This window comes from Pezoporus wallicus, unplaced genomic scaffold (genome assembly GCF_028554395.1).
Source record: "Pezoporus wallicus isolate ANWC-B61680 ecotype Strahan unplaced genomic scaffold, APGP_CSIRO_Pwel_v1 contig_14831, whole genome shotgun sequence".
NCBI classification, from domain to species: domain Eukaryota; kingdom Metazoa; phylum Chordata; class Aves; order Psittaciformes; family Psittacidae; genus Pezoporus; species Pezoporus wallicus.
In genome coordinates, this window is record NW_026642428.1 from 765,108 (window position 1) to 781,080 (window position 15,973).

At 43.6% G+C, this 15,973-nt stretch overlaps 1 protein-coding gene across 4 annotated transcripts in view; it reads left to right on the plus strand.

The window, feature by feature from the left end:
- PIAS1 (protein inhibitor of activated STAT 1) overlaps window positions 1-15,973 on the plus strand; it is a 58,186-nt gene that overhangs the window by 18,642 nt on the left and 23,571 nt on the right. For 3 of the 4 annotated variants that reach the window (XM_057430537.1, XM_057430536.1, XM_057430535.1), the window contains exon 2: window positions 6,138-6,582. The exons of the other annotated variant lie outside the window; for it this stretch is intronic. In XM_057430537.1, coding sequence (XP_057286520.1) covers window positions 6,138-6,582 — 445 coding nt within the window. The remainder of the gene's footprint in view (window positions 1-6,137; window positions 6,583-15,973) is intronic. 4 annotated transcript variants of the gene reach the window in all.

Here is a 15,973-nt window from a genome sequence, read left to right on the forward strand (position 1 = left end):
GAAGTTACAGCCTGTCACTGGGGCACTGGAGCTTCCATGAATTGGGCCTTTCACTCCCTCCTGCAGGTTTTCGGGAGGCTGGTTCCAGTTTTTATAGCTTAGCCTTGAGAGCTTCCTCGTGTGAGTCTTGCAGATAGCATTTAGGACTAAGGAATGTGCCTTCGTAAAAGATGGGAATATTTTTACCATCACGATTTCCCATTTTCACAAATCTGAAATGCCTAAAGAGCCCCAGAGCTTAGTCTGTGTAACTGTAGAGAGCTCGTGCAGCTCAGGTATTGCTTTCCTCTTCGGAAGATTTATACTGGGGGTTAAAGAGGCTGTTCATAGCATGCAAGAACTCTCTATTTTTACAGCTGGGTGTTGGAGCTATATTGAGATTAATTCAGACCCATTTCCATACTAATCTAATGCTTCCCAGTTGCTTTGACTAGAAAAAAAGGACAGTTTTGATTTGATTTTTTTATTTTTTTGTTGTTGTTGTTTTAAAGTGCCTTTTGGAAGTGCGCTATGGAATTCCTTTAGTAGTGGTTTCCTTCTTGCATAAGGGGCAAATATCCATCTGTGTTGTCCTTGAAAACAGCCTTAGAGCTTTGATTGTGCCCATGCTGTGAATGCAGACTGCAGCCAGAGCTGATCCCTTGGGTGCTGCTGGGGCTGAGGTGTTGGAGCAGAGGCCCCTCTGTAGCTTTCCAAGGAATACAGGGTGCAGTCAGTTTTCTGTCCTGCCCTTCTCCTTTGAAGTGACTTGTTGCAGTGCTTGCCCTCTTCTGTAATAATGATGCCTGATTTGAAGTAAACTATTGCTAATCACTATGTAAGTAGCACAAGAAACTTACTGTCACTGTCCCAAATCACCAGCTATAAATGGGTGTCCTTCCATTTGGAATCTCTTTTTTTCATTTCTTTCTTTTCCCCCTTTACTGTCTTCTTCCATCTCTGGCTGGTGTTTGAGGTGCTTTTTTTCCTTTTTCCCCTTTAACTTCCATGTTAATGGTTATGGAATTGTGGAAGACCTGTTGTATAGCTTTAGGCACAAAGATGTGGTGTAGTACCTGGCCAAAAGCTTCTTGTTCCACTGGCAAATCTTTTGGATGTGTTTTGGAACTTACTCACAGGTTCTAGTTATCATAAACACCTGGAATTCTCCAGATAGATTCCAGGGTTGATTACTGGGATGTGGAAATCCTCTTTCTAGAAAGCATTCATTACGTTGTTGGGATTGTTAATGCTGCTGCTGCTGGATGAAGATGCCTGAAGACAGAACCTTGTGGTGCTGGTATTAATAGTGACAAATTTCCAGTGTTCTCCATTATGCTTTCCTGTGGACCCTGCAGTCCATTACTGGCTGCTGCCTGGTTTTTACCTCTCTGGGAAGTCCCTCCCTTCAAAAACTGGGAAGAAAGGAGAAAGCTCACCATCTGTGGTGCTGGATCTCAGCAGATACCTGTATCTGTGCCTTTCTTGAGCAGTGGGACTTGCAGCTCGTCTTCCTGCATTTCAAACCAGTGTTTTAGCCCCTGTGTATTTTCCAGTCTAGAAAGAATGTTTTCTGCCTGACTGCTTGTCTCTTTAGTCACACTTCTCTGATTCACGTGCCAGTGAGGCCATGCAGGGTTATCAATGGGATTTCTTATCCAGAGGCACTAACAGTTGGATTTTGTATATTTTGAAACTTAATTCCCAACCTTCATAGATCAGTGAGACAAGGTCCAGTTCTTGGAAGCAATTTTCTTTGATCTGACCTGTTAACCTGTGCTAAGAACTGGACTTCTCTAGCCAGGAAGCTGCCTGGCCTGAGTGGCTTTCCTTGGTGGGAGCAATAACTGGCCTTGTGTGGAAAACTGTTCTTTTTAAGTGAAATTTTATCTTGGCTGTTTTCTTTGCAGAGGGAAACAGAAGTAAATGACTCCTCATGTTGGCTGCTCTGTTAGAAGTTGAAGTTCCTGGTGAAGTATTTACTCTGAATGTCGAAGCAGCATTCCCAAAGCAGCATAGTCCTTTAGTGTGGCACAGACACATTACTGCAGCCCAACATGCTTGGTTATTGAGAGAACTCTGTGAGTCAGGAGCTGCAAAGCATTCACTGATGTTACAGCCTGATGCTTTTTATTTAATAGTCCTTTAGTGGATGTGCTGGAGAACTCCCTTGTTCTTCCTTACCTCTTAAGTGTCTACATGCAGTTTTTGGTTTGGGGGACTTCACTTTTCATGGCTGTTAGTTTGAAAACCAGTGTACCAACTTTTTTGAGAGTGTGCTGTGTGTAGAACATCCTTTCCTGTGGATAGCCATGGGGTGAAGTAGGTGAATGATGTAGGATGCCGCCCATGGATTGCTTTTGCATCCATAAGCTATTCCAAACCTTATAGGTTATCTGAAGGAGGAGTGGAGCAGGAAATAGTCCTTGTTGCCAGATGAATAGCTTGAGGCTGTTTCCTCAACACGCAGAAGTGGGGGGATGCTCCTGTGGCTGCAGGATGAGCTGCATCACATGGGTGGGTTCACACAGTCTGGCAGGAGAGAACAGGCACAGATTTGGAAACAAGCAACTGGGAGGTGGGAAAATAAACTGGGCTCTTTGCTTCTGTGGACCTGACACACACGATGGGGTGACTTCCTTTGGGAAGCATGGGCTGTGGTTGCAAGCCTTGGATAAGGGGACGTGGGCTGCAGGGGGAAGATACATAATGAGCCTGGTAATCCCAGTGACTAATGCTGGTTCTGTGGAGGAGCATGTGTTGGTTTTGTGCTGTCGAGCAGGAAATGTCAGGTGGATGTTTATAGATGAGTTACCTGCTCTGGAAAGGTCTTTACAACCAGTCAAAATAGAGATATTCTGTGCTACATTGAGATAAGTTGAGTTTCTGTAAAGCTTGTTCATACTCTTACACTTCAAGCAGGTTTTCTACTGTCCTTACCCTCTTTTTTGAATTTTAGATATTGCCTAGATATGACAGGTACCAAAATGCACATCATCAGCAGAACACCCAGTGGTTGATACTGGGATTTGCTGCGTCTGGAACTGGCTTGCTGCATTTCTCACACCGAAGTTAATCAAGTAGCCAGTAGGTCAACATTTTCCTAGCCAAATAGCATCAGTTTCTCATGCACCTAGTTGCCTGTAATTGCAGTTTGCAACCTATTCCTCATTCTGCCCTTGGTAGCTGTATATATCCTGGTATTTTTGTTTGGTTGGGCTTTTTTAGTTGTGTTTTTGTTAATTTCTTTTGTGTTAGGAAAGCAAAACCCACACATTTTGTCAGTTCTGATAAACAGCCAGAGACAGGGGCAGTTACTTGCATTGTGGATATTTGCTGTTGTTGGGGTACAGGCTCTTTGTGGTGGGTTGTGGAGCTTGTTTCAGATGCAGCTATACTGCTGTGAGTGATCTTTTTACTACTCCAGGCAACAGGGGAAAAACCCCAAGACTTCCTGAAGCAAAAACATTTTGTGTCTTTGCCCTTCAGCTTTGCTGCTGCACCTAAGCCAGCAATGGGCTGGGGGGGGGTGAATTGTGATGAGGTGAGATATGACAGGGCAAAAAAAATAAATCACAGATTGCAGCTTTTTACTGTATTTACTCTGTGAGTTTGACAGCACTTGATTTGTTTCCTGCTATAATTACCCTGCCTGTTCTAAGATTAGGGTACCAGAGTGACCCAGGCCAAGGGCTCGTAGCCTGGGCAGTGCTCGTCCAGGCAGTGGCACTGCTGCTGATGGAGCTGGGGCTGTGTCCTCAAATAAAACACAACTGTGGTGGAGGAGGGGAGAGGAATTCTCACGTTCATGTTGCAGTGACAGGAGAGACTTTCCCAGCGCGGCTGCCTGTTGGGCTCTGCTTCCCCAGCCACTGATTGACACGATCCGCTGGCAAAGCCCTATGGATGAGTCGGGGGGGGGGCTGGTTTAAGTCATTGTCTCTTTATATTTGCAGAAGAAGGGTTTCTCAATGAGGTATGAAACTGTAATAAACCCACAAGCCTTTAGTGCTGTTTTTTCCTCCTGGTTTTGATCGATGTATCTGTTAGTGCCCTTAACACTGCAAACAGAATTGTTCTTGTCCTCCTTTGTAAGGAATGCACAAGGGTGGGAGGATCTGGGGAATGTATTTGTTTTGGTTTGTCAGCCTGGCTGCAGGATGGCCCCTGCTTTCTGTCTACTTATTTCTAAGTCATCTCTACCTTAAATCCCAGAAAAAAATCCAACCTGTAGCAGGAGCTCCTCTGTTAGCTCGATGATTTCTTCATCCTCAGGGTTTTTTGCAAGCTGGGCCTAGGAGTTTATTACAAAACAAGAACAGGGTGAAGCTCTGAGAGGTTCTGCCTGCTCAGGAAGTGACTTCTCGGGGTGATGGTAGCAGGCTTTAAGCCCTTCAGCTGTAACTACTCATTCTGTTGAGGAAATGCTTGCAAAGCATTATAAATATATAAATAGTGTTTTTCCGTGTTTCAGATCTGTTTGTTTCACTTCCCTTTCAGCTGTCAACACTTCAGATCTTAACTGAAATACCTTGTTCTTTTAAGACATCTCTGTTTCTGACAAAAGTACCTTCTCTGTTCTTATTAGTAGCTCCATGACAGACCCATGGTTAAAAGTGTGAAGTATGTTCTTGGGTATTCGGAGGATAAAATGCCAGCAAAGTCCTGCTTGTATCCGAAGTGTTTGCTTTAGGCTGCAGCAAAGTTTAGCTGAGATTTGCAGCAAGATCATTCACTTCTCTTGGTGTGGCTCAACAGAGCAGAAATCTTGTAGCAAATGTAGTTAAATCTGCCTGGTGCACACCTCATCAAATACATGAATCATCTGATTTAGGGCTTTTAAATAACACGACCTATTTCAGGATAGGGAAATACTTCCTGTGGATACCTGTGCCTGGAAGGTCTCATGTAGATGCTGGAGGTTTGAGGAATCGATGAGGCTTTGGGGCTGCTTTAGCTAAGCCAGGCACAGCTTACTATTAGCACTTCAGGTTTAAAAATGAATGTGAAAATAACTTGAGTAATGTGTGTGTGAATACTTTGCACAGTTTGGAGAGCTGGAGAGGATGGGGGCATTTTTACTCTGTTTGAAAGGTTATTTGCAAAGGCAAGTGCTAGTTTGGTTATTCAGCTTCCAGTGATGGCAGAACCCTGATATGCTGAATTAGCTGGTTTGGTCCCAAATATATATACCTCAAGTATCAAGTATATCCTTGTGATTTCTTGGGAGTCCAGGATTCTACAGAAATACCACTTGAGCTGGTGTCACAAGACATGTGATGGTGAACCGAGCTGCTGTCAAGCACTGAATGAAGTTTTAAAGTAGAAATTAAGTGTATAAATTGCCTCTTGGCTTCAGCTGGACCAGGGAGGAAGCAGTCAGTGTGTGCAAGCCATTGCTGCTTTGGTTACTTTATGTCTTGCTTCCTGAAGAGGTGAAACAGTTGACAAGTCAGACCAGTTTGGTTCATTAGGCTATACTGGGGGACAGTAAAAGACAGTGTAAATGAAGATGCTAATTAATAGAAGGCAAAGCCCATCTCCCCCATCCAGAACATGCAGCTCTGATGTGAGGAGGAAGCATAATTGGAAGAAGCTTCCTTTAACTCAGTAATAATCATATGGGGTTGCGCACAAATTGTATTGTAATTTTTCTCTCTCTTTAAAATCATTTATCTCCTTTCCTTTGAACCTGCGTGGATTAGTTATGCTGCATGGCTAAAAGTGAGGGAAAGACTTGTAAGTGAAATAATGTTCCAGAGTTAAGGACTGGCACAGCTTTCAGCTGCAAGTACTGGAGACTTGGATATTGCCAATGTGAAAAAACTGTTAACATTATAGATGCCAGCAGAACAAGGAGTGGAAAATAATTGCATTTACAAGCTTTATTGTGTACTGGCAACTTGTCCTTTTCTCTTCTCCTGTCCTGCATTGTGTCTGGCAAATGGAAACCCCTTTAAAAGTTGCTCGTTACAGACTTTCTAAGTAGATATATCCATGAACAAGTATGGTTTGCATTATATTTCACATTATCAGTGGGGGAAGAGCAGTATGCCTTTAAAACCTGTGTGCTTGATGGGGTTAAGCCACATTCTGATGTCCGTGTTTAAGATGCTGTAGCTTGAATACTAATTTTTTCCTGTTTTGTTTCTTTTAAGCAAATGGTTATGAGCCTTAGAGTGTCTGAGCTGCAAGTACTTCTGGGTTACGCGGGGAGGAACAAGCACGGACGGAAACACGAACTCCTCACGAAAGCACTGCATTTGTTAAAGGCTGGCTGCAGCCCTGCCGTACAAATGAAAATCAAAGAACTCTATAGGCGAAGGTTCCCTCAGAAAATCATGACTCCTGCAGACTTATCCATCCCCAGCGTCCACTCGAGCTCCATGCCAGCAGCTTTGTCTCCGTCTACCATTCCACAGCTCAGTTACGATGGCCACCCTGCCACCTCACCGTTGCTTCCCGTGTCGCTTCTGGGACCTAAACATGAACTGGAACTACCCCATCTCACATCTGCGCTCCACCCTGTCCACCCCGACATAAAACTTCAGAAGCTACCTTTTTATGACTTGTTGGATGAGCTGATAAAACCTACCAGCCTAGGTAAGGTTGCAGATGTTGTAGTAAGCTCTCAAGTCTTTATTTTTTTAACTAGTAATGGATGGATTCGGCTGCTAATGCAGTAGCTGGTTAAATATTGCATCACACCAGTGTTTAGAGAATTGCTATTTTTGGTAACTTTTGGAACAGATTGTTCTACATGGAGAGACATCTTACGTAACACTCATTAGTTGCTTTAGCTGAGCCACTAAATATGGTTCAAAGATCTGTTATGTTGAAGGGGTGAGTTTGACAAGAAACAAACCAGCCCCTCCAAAACAGAAAAACCCTGTCTGCTTTCAGGAGTTCTTATAAACCATACAGTTTAATTATTGAAAAGCCAAGCAAAAATACCCCCAAATCCATCAAGGCCACAAAATCATCCCATCTGTGCTGGGAAAGAATCTGCCAGGCTGGGTCTTTGCTGTGATCTATTATAGCCCAAACTCCTGAGTTCAGGAAGACTTTTTGCCTTTGTGGCTACTTTTCTTTAAACTGTCTTTTGTATTAAGGTCTAAATCACTTGTGTGGCTGCTGACAATAATCTGATGCTTACAGAGCATTATATAACTACGTGTGATTTCTTTCTGGCACTGACTCCACACAGCACTTAACAACGTGGTTAACTTTTAATACCCTTAAAAACCAGCTTCAATACAATAGTCCTGTTGGTTTCTGAAGGGGGCTGCTTGCATGTTGGAACCTTCTGCTGTTTTGAAACCCTGGAAGGGATTCACTGTGAGAATAGCTGGTGGGAGGAAAAGCTTTGTGAGAATAGATCCAGGGAGATGGTGGGTGAGTGGCAAAAAATGTCCTTTGCAGAAGAAATCCCTTGTAAACAAAAATGAGCAGGTACTTTACACTCACAGTCTGAACAGCTCCAGGGTGTGGGAGGCCTGCTACGTGTGTGGTGATGGTGGCCTGCAGGTTTACTGAAGCATGTTGCACAGTTGTTTATATGCTTTTTTGTGTTGTTACAACTAAAAAATTGAGGGTAAAAACATAGTTTTTGATAATCTCATCTTCTGATTCAGGTATTCTTTTAAGAGGTATACTGGGTCTGGTTAGCTTTAATCTAAAGCTTAATTGGTCCGTAAGCATTCCAGGCAATGCTGGTTGTAAGGATAATGAGGTACTCAGTATGTGTTTCATCACTTTTACATGATAAGTACTTAAAGCTATAATTCCAGTAAGGCATTCCAATGCAGGAACTATGGTATGTATTTATTCCTAGATGTGGTGAAAACACTTTGCTGTCAGTTCCGTGTCTAACAAACCAGCCCCAAATTGAAGAGATCATAATTCACTCTGTCATGTCTTATTGCTTGAGGAGTTTATAGCAATAGAATATTTTTTCCCCCTTTGTGGACTCTGACTGTCAGAGTAAGAAAATGGAAGGGGCTCAAACTCCAACCAGATACCTTTCTAAGCAATCTCTGTGCTTTCAGTTAATTTAGGGGTTTAGTGGGTTTTGTTTAGCATGCGACTCCTTTCTGCAGATGTAGAATCCTAGAATGGTTTGGGTTGAAAGGGAGCTTAAAGCTCATCCCACTCCAGCCCCCTGCCATGGGCAGGGACACCCTCCCAGGGAAGAGCTTCTGCCTAAGAGCTCATCTCAGTCTCCCCTCTGGCAGGTTAAAGCCATTCCCCTTGGCCTGCCCCTACAGGCCCTTGTCCCAAGCCCCTCTCCAGCTTTCCTGCAGCCCCTTTAGGCACTGGAGCTGCTCTCAGGTCTCCCCTTAAGGAGCCTTCTCCTCTCCAGGCTGACCCAGCCCAGCTCTCTCAGCCTGGCTCCAGAGCAGAGCTGCTCCAGCCCCCACAGCATCTCCATGGCCTCCTCTGGCCTCGCTCCAACAGCTCCACGTCCCTCTTGGGCTGCTGCCCCAGAGCTGGATCAGGGCTGCAGGGAGGGTCTCCCCAGAGCACAGCAGAGGGGCAGGATCCCCTCCCTCAGCTGCTGCTCATGCTCTGGGGGTGCAGCCCAGCACACGGGGGTTGGTTCTGGGCTCAGTTGCGCACTGAAGCTGGGTCACAGTGAACTTCTCATCTAGCAACACCCCCAAGTCCTCCTCCTCAGGGCTGCTCCTAGTCCATTGTCTGCTCATCTGTGTTTGTGCTGGGAGTTGTCCTGACCCAGGTGCAGGACCTTGTACTTGGCCTTGTGGAATGATTGGTTTTCCTTTTGTTTTGGAAAGTAATGTTGCTACAGATTGTAAAATTGCTAACTGTAAATGTCACGAAGGTATTTTAGAGTAATAAATACATACATGGTAATGAAAAAACCTATTGGATTCATAACCAGTGATATGCAGCTTTGTACACATTCAAAACAACTGGGAGCAATGGTGCATACAGTTCAAATGCAAGTGTGGAGCAGACTTGTGTTAATTTTCTCCATTTAAACAGTTACTCTAAGTAACAAGGCTTTAAATGATTTGTTGAATAAGTGCCCCAAATGGTTTGGGCATCCTTGTCACTGCTGCAAACATTATGGGTTTGTTTCCTCAGATGTCAAATTTCTGTGCTCCCTGGCTTTGTTTTCAAATGGCAGATACATATTACAAACTCTGGCAGCTTCTCCTTGGCCAGCATTTCAGCATCTCCTGCTGCATTTTCCCATCAAATTCCTCAGGCAGTAGGGATAAGAAATGTCTGAATTTACTGCTTCCCTCCACCACAGGACCAGACTGATGACCTGATAGACATTGCGTGGCACATCTTTGGATGTGATTCTCGCTGGTCTTTGCCAAGTCAAGGTGGAATTGCTCGGAAGGTTTGCTGCAGTAGTCTTCTACCCAGTTGAGAAGAGGTTATTAATTTGAAAAGCAACGATCTGACAAAGACTTGGGGAAGGGAGTTGCACAGCAGGGCACTTGAACATGCGTTCTGTACCCAGATAGTTCATGTAGGTGGGTAGTACACAAGCTAATGTGAATAACAGATAAGGAAATTAAACCAGCTAACTATTATTTTTAATGTCAAGAACAAAAGGAGGAAATGGATGTTACCTTCTTACACTTGCTTCCTCAGAATGTTGCTCTGAACCGTGCTTAAAACCGACACACTGGATTCGTGGCAAGGGGGAAGTGCAGCGCTGCATCCATCTGTGCCCGCCTCGCCACCACCCTCTGAGGAGCTTTACTTGAGCGTGGCTGGCTGAAGCATGAGTGACAAGCGAATGTTAGAAGGCTCTTGTCTAACTTGTACAACTTTCTATGTCTTACAGCAGCCTGTGCAACTTGCAGTGGGGAGTAGGAAGCTTGCAGAAGAGCAGACTTGCCCAGCTAGTTGAACTCGTAAACGCAGCCTGTGCTACTTCAACCTGCTCTTGTTTGAAGAACTGAAAATAGCAGCTGGGTCCTGCTGGCGGTGGGACTCTTCTCCTGCTGTTACTCTGCTCACATTGCAGAGTCTCTTGCTTCCTTCTGAGTGTTTTTCAAGTGCAGGACTCCTGCATAGCTCTTGCAGAGTTGTGTGGCTAATACTGACAATTGTGGTTCTGCTGGCTGTGCTGTTGGGGAGTGACAAGAGATTTCGTTACTCCCAAGGACTCTGTCAGTGGGTTTGTTTATCTGAGACGGGAGATATTCTGTCCATGTTCAGTAGAGCAGTGAATTTGATCCATATTTTATTAGTCATCCTCATTGCAAAATTGAGAAAACAGCTCCATTGGATGCTTTTGTGTAGAAGCCAGCTGGGAAAGCTCTGTATCCTGAAAATCCATGTTGGTGGATGAGTCTGCACTGAGCTCTTGCAGTGCTACTGAGAAATCTGAGCTCTCTGCCCCATGGTTAACCACAATTTGATGCGACAGGCCAAGGGGAATGGCTTGAACCTGCCAGAGGGGAGACTGAGCTGAGCTCTTAGGCAGAAGCTCTTCCCTGTGAGGGTGCTGAGGCGCTGGCACAGGGTGCCCAGAGAAGCTGTGGCTGCCCCATCCCTGGCAGTGCTCAAGGCCAGGTTGGACACAGGGGCTTGGAACAAGGTGCTCCAGTGGAAGGGGTCCCTGCCCGTGGCAGGGGTTGGAACTAAATGAGCTTTAAGGTGTTCCAACAGAAACCATTGTAGGGTTCTGAGATGGCTCTCTTTGTTTTGGAGGAAAAGCTGTCCAATTGGCCTTGATGGAATATATGAAAGTTGCCTTATTATTGTGACTCCTCTTTTGATTTTAACTGAGACCTCCTTTAAACAGGAGAATTTTGGTTGTTAGTTTCTCAAGCAAAGCTGTGGTTTCACCTAATTTTCCCCCATTTTCAGCCCTCCGTGTACAGATGCTGCTATTTGGTTGCTTTTTAAGCTTAGGGCTGGTTTTCTCAGAGTAACTTCTACCACACAGATAAGATCTTTTGTGTGGTGAAATGTGCTTGCTAGGAGATGAGTAACGAGTACCAGAATTTTGCCAAATGAGGATGGAAGGGACATTAGTTAAACAACACGTTAAAAATACTTCTTGTTACAGCACATGGCATTCCTAATTGCTTCAGCTGTGTAGTTGTTCCAGAAACCATTTTAACTAGATTATGGACCTTTACTTACCTGTAAGGGGAAATTAACCTTTTCAGTTTAAAGGATTATTAAAGAGGCTGTGGGCTACACTGCTCTTCTAAAAGCTGTCCGAACGGCGTACAGGTGATCATAGAATTTATTTGCTGTGCTTCAGGCTTAAATGATATGGAAAACAACATTGAAACTTGCATCTGAGCCACGGAAATTGGGATTTTTAACTCTATCCCAGCCAAAACCAGGACAAAGTCTCAGGCTCCTGGTAAGGAGGAGGCAAACATCAAGTGTTTTGGGGAGGCAGAGAATTACTTTTACACGTAGCATGCTGCCAGACTGGCTCCATTGGGTGAAAGGAGCTTCTGATGGCTCTTCTGAGGCTTGTATTGATCTGGTTAGGTTTTAGTTAAATTTCTTAATCTTAACAGGATCTCAGGAAGCAGAATTTCAACCCTGGTGCCCGCCCTCAAGAATGAAGTGCTTACAACCAGTGTTTGTGCTTCTGACTTGTATTTACCTTGAGAGTCTCTTTTTGACTGTGATCAATCGTGGCTACTTGGACCTGCTGCCTTCTTGAAGACAGCTCTTGCGCCTGATCTGCCTAAAATCTTGAGGGTGCCTGTAGTTCAAGGTGCAGCTGTTGAACAATTAAACAATTCACTTTGAAATCTAGGGTGGAATCTAGAAAGGTTTAGTTTGGCAAGTGTTTCTCCCTCCCTTGTATCAGCAAGCTGATCTGTTGCTGTGTACCACGGTTTAGATGAAAGTCACGCTTTTACTGTCTTCTGTGTTTATTATTTTTCTAAATGTACTTTGGGGGAGGAAGTTCAACAAAACACTATATTCTCAATGTGGGCTTGAGCTTTCTGACTTCCGGCTCTACAGCTTCTAATTGTGCAAGAAGCAGCTGAAATATTAGCTCTGTCTTGTTCATGTGCTGCAGCTCAACTAGAATTACAGTGCACTTAAGTTTCTTTGTTTTGGCTTCAACTTGTATTTGCATGTGGTATGCCTCAAGTTCATATATCGGGAATCTTTCCATAGTCTAGAGTCTTTTTCTTTTGAGAGAGCTTGAACCAACTGGGTAGCTCTTGTGCTGCAAGGAGAGGAGTATAATTTATTATTGCTTTCTTTAGCAGATTGCTCAATCTCCTCATGCGTAGAACTGAGATCACCCAAATTCCAGGACCTTGCAGGATATGGATGTTTTCAGACACCGCTGCTCTAATGTGAATGGATCCAGGAAGCCACTTTGCTTTACATGATCAAATTAGGGTGTCTTTTTGGTAACTGATAATTTCATAAGCAGTTGGGCTCAGTGGGTCCCTTCCAACCCGGGGTATTCTATGATTCCAATTAAAGCTTTTAGTAGAAGGAATTACAGCAAACCACGTGGTTGACTCAAAAGCATGTGAGTAATCTGTAATAATCAGTGAACCAACCTAAGCTTGGCGTGGTGTCCCCTGTGGAGTGCTTGGAGAGCTTGAGGCCTAGCAGTGGTGCCCACATAGTGTGAGAGAGGAAGCTCTGCTGTGGCAATATGTATTTTTACAACCAAGATGTTGAAATCATTTAGTAATTGTTGGAAATGCTGCTGGAACTTGGAAGTCTTCAGTAGCTCAGTCTTTTAGAGATACTTTTATCTCCCTTTATGATGGCTTTTAGATAAAGATGATATGGGGTGTGCTAATCCTGGGACTCTCTTATCTAGCCATGAACCTTAAACTTATATTGTACCCTTCCTGTTAGCATTGTGAAAGTTGATACTTTCTTGTTGAGAACAAAAACATGCTAGAAGCAGAGACCCTGTGTAGGGCTGTGGCAGTGCCAGCTTTTAGTGCCACTCATGTGAAGTGTTTAACTGCTGCCAGTGCTCTTAGGAAGAGAAGCTAAAATTTTCAAGCCTGAATGGCAGCAGTTACGTTCTGAGACATATATTTAGGTGCCTAAAGAGATGAAGTGACTTGAGTACAGAGAATCCAGTGGTGTTCCTTCCCTCTGGCAAAATGGTGGAACAGATGTGCTGGAGTAGGTGGATGTATTCTCAGAGGTGGGTTGGGAGCACGGAGTGTTCTTGCGTGGAAGGTCAGCATGAAATTGTCCCATAATGCTTACGGAAGGTCTTCAGGGATGCTCTTATACATGACTGATCAAAAACAATAATCCAAACCTAAATTTCTGTCCAATTGCACAGTTTCCAGCGGATCTCTTCTGTTTATACAGCAGATTATCGACAGTTATAAAATATGTAATATTTATGCATTAATTGTAGCCCTTGGAGTATTTCCAGGCTATTTTCATATATATATTTAGGCACTATTTCAAATAAGCTCCTTCACGTCTCTTTTCTTCCAGCCTTTCCCACCCCCAGTTTAGCTCTGCTTGTTCCTTCTGAGTGTTAACTGTAACGCTGAAGTTGAGCAGAACCTAGAAAAGATCTCAAGTGATAAGTGCAGCAGACTGACCAGAACCTGAGGTCCGTTTTTCATCTCTTTTAAGGTGAAGAATGTGGCACTGCCACTCCACAGTCATTCAGTGTGTGCGTAGTGAAGTTGTAACCCATGGAAGTGGGTTAAGAGCTAAGCACTGCTGTCAAGGAAAAGAATGATTAGTGTGTTTACTGCAGAGCTTCCTTTCAGGTACTTTTGAAGTGTTTTGACATGTTGAAAGTCATGCAATATCCATTGTGGTCAATGGTTGAAATGAAGTGAAATGGCCGAGGTGTCACAGTGAGCAGGTGACAAAACAGAAATGGGAGTTTGGGATCTCTCGTAGTGCTGGACATGAGCTTGGTGCCACTGAGCTCCCGAAGCCCACTGCTTCTGCAGGCCCTGCTCTTAGATGTTGGGCATGAAGCTGGTCAGAGTGCAGAGTCCAGCTTCAGCCTGTTCTGATGTTGCTCTGGCCTTTAGCAAGAGGCTTTTCCTGTCTTCCAGGAACCTGGTACTGCACACTACGAGTGTGTTTAACGGGTAGCAGGCCATTTGGGGTATGGTGGGTAGTCATTTCAAAGGTACCACTGCTTGATTCCAGAAGATGGCAGGAGCTTGGTGCTCAGAGGTTGTGGTTAATGGAAAGGAAGTGTTTATGTATAAACGCCTGCATTACCCAGGAACTTCATAAGTTGTGGTGGCTTCAAAAGGGCTGATGATGCATCCTGAGATGTTCAGATCCCCCATTATGGTGTGTCTTCTCATTTCCCCCCCATCTCTCTGCTTGGTGTCTGCTTCTGCAGAGTTGTTACAACATACTGGATCAACAACAGTTGATCTCACCTCCAGAAGCAGTTGTATAAATGAACCTTGTTCAGGATTGATGCAAGAGGTTTTGAACAAACTATATTATGAGGAGCTGTATGTGTGTATTAGTGTGTTATGGATTTCCTGGCTTCTGCTGCATTTGAATATAATTCAAAGCCTGTCTGAATTTTACCTTTTCAAAAAGGTAAATGTTTTCTGTGCCTTAATCTACATGCAGTGATTTTGGTCTAGCTTGGAAGCAATGTGTGAAATTTTCAGCAGTGCTATTTGAAAGAGGACTGAGCATAAATTGATACAATGCCTTCTGTTAACAGAAAAAGCAGAATGTCTGTGCTGCAGCAACATGAGGTATCTTACCTATCTGGGGAAGATAAGCAGGGTTATTGTTGTGTTGGGCTGACAACTTCTGCAATGCTTAGGTTTTCCTGGCTGATTTTTGACCAATTTGACTTATCAAATTATGTTCTGTATTACATTAGTGAAGAACCAGTTTGACATCTCCTGTTTATTTTACAGCATGGAGCAAAAATCTGCTATAGCCCTGATACTCTTATTTAACATAACTATTTTTGCCTTTGGAAATAAACACACTATTATTGGAAATCACTGGTAAGAGGCCAGTTCAATGATAGCTTTTCTCAGGGCCTGAACTTAGGTAATTACTGCCGTGTAAAGTGCAAGTTTAATTTTAGTCCAAGTATCTTTCTGTATTAGAAGGTAATTCATTCCCTTCATTCTTTAATAAGCTGCGCTTGGTGATGATAGATGGAAAAGATTATATTGTATATTGGCAGGATGATGGTCAGCTGCAATTGCATTTGGAAGCATCACCACCTTAACAACGCGATAACATCAGCTTCATTAAAGATTTGAAGGTATCTGTTGTTGAATGGAAACTTTAGAGAGTGGCTTTTTCTCAAGGCAGCAAGAGGTATTTTACCGCAGAAAGATTGTGTGGCTATTTTTAGGCCTGGGTACTGGTGAGGTGGAACAGAATATTTTTAGAGCTGTAGAAAATGCAGCCACTCAAGCTGGGCTCTTTTTTCACTCCAGCTCTGTAAGGTTTTTCCAAAATAAAGAAGAAAATTGGGAGGAAATGGTGTTTTTTTTTTATGCATCATTATTACTTATATAAGCAATATATTCATCGTCTATATCCACACTCATGTATAGAATTCCTATGCACATTCATATAGAATTTTAAGTGCTTTAGTCCTGGGAGTGCTACTGTCACGTATTAAAATAGGTTTTGCTGAAATTTGGATAACTCGTTACTCATGTGCAATGTCTTAACAAAATATACAACCAGCACTGCATAATTGGGTCACTCTCACTTAATGTATACCAATCCCATATGCTGTTTGGATCGTTGCTTGAGTGAGGTAAGCATGGAATAATGCAGGAAAGCGTGGTGATAGTGAATTGGTAAGAAAAAGTCGCTGTGAGGAAGAAACTGCTCTGTAATGTTTCTGCAGCATTTTAGGCTTTGCAGGCTGTGTTGTATTAACGCTGGGGACCTGCAGAGACAACAGACCCGAGCTTGTGCTGGTCCTTACTGAGTGTATGTAAGTGTTTACAAGGAAATGCGGATTTTGTTCATTACCTTTCCTGGATTTAGGATGGATGAATGAAGA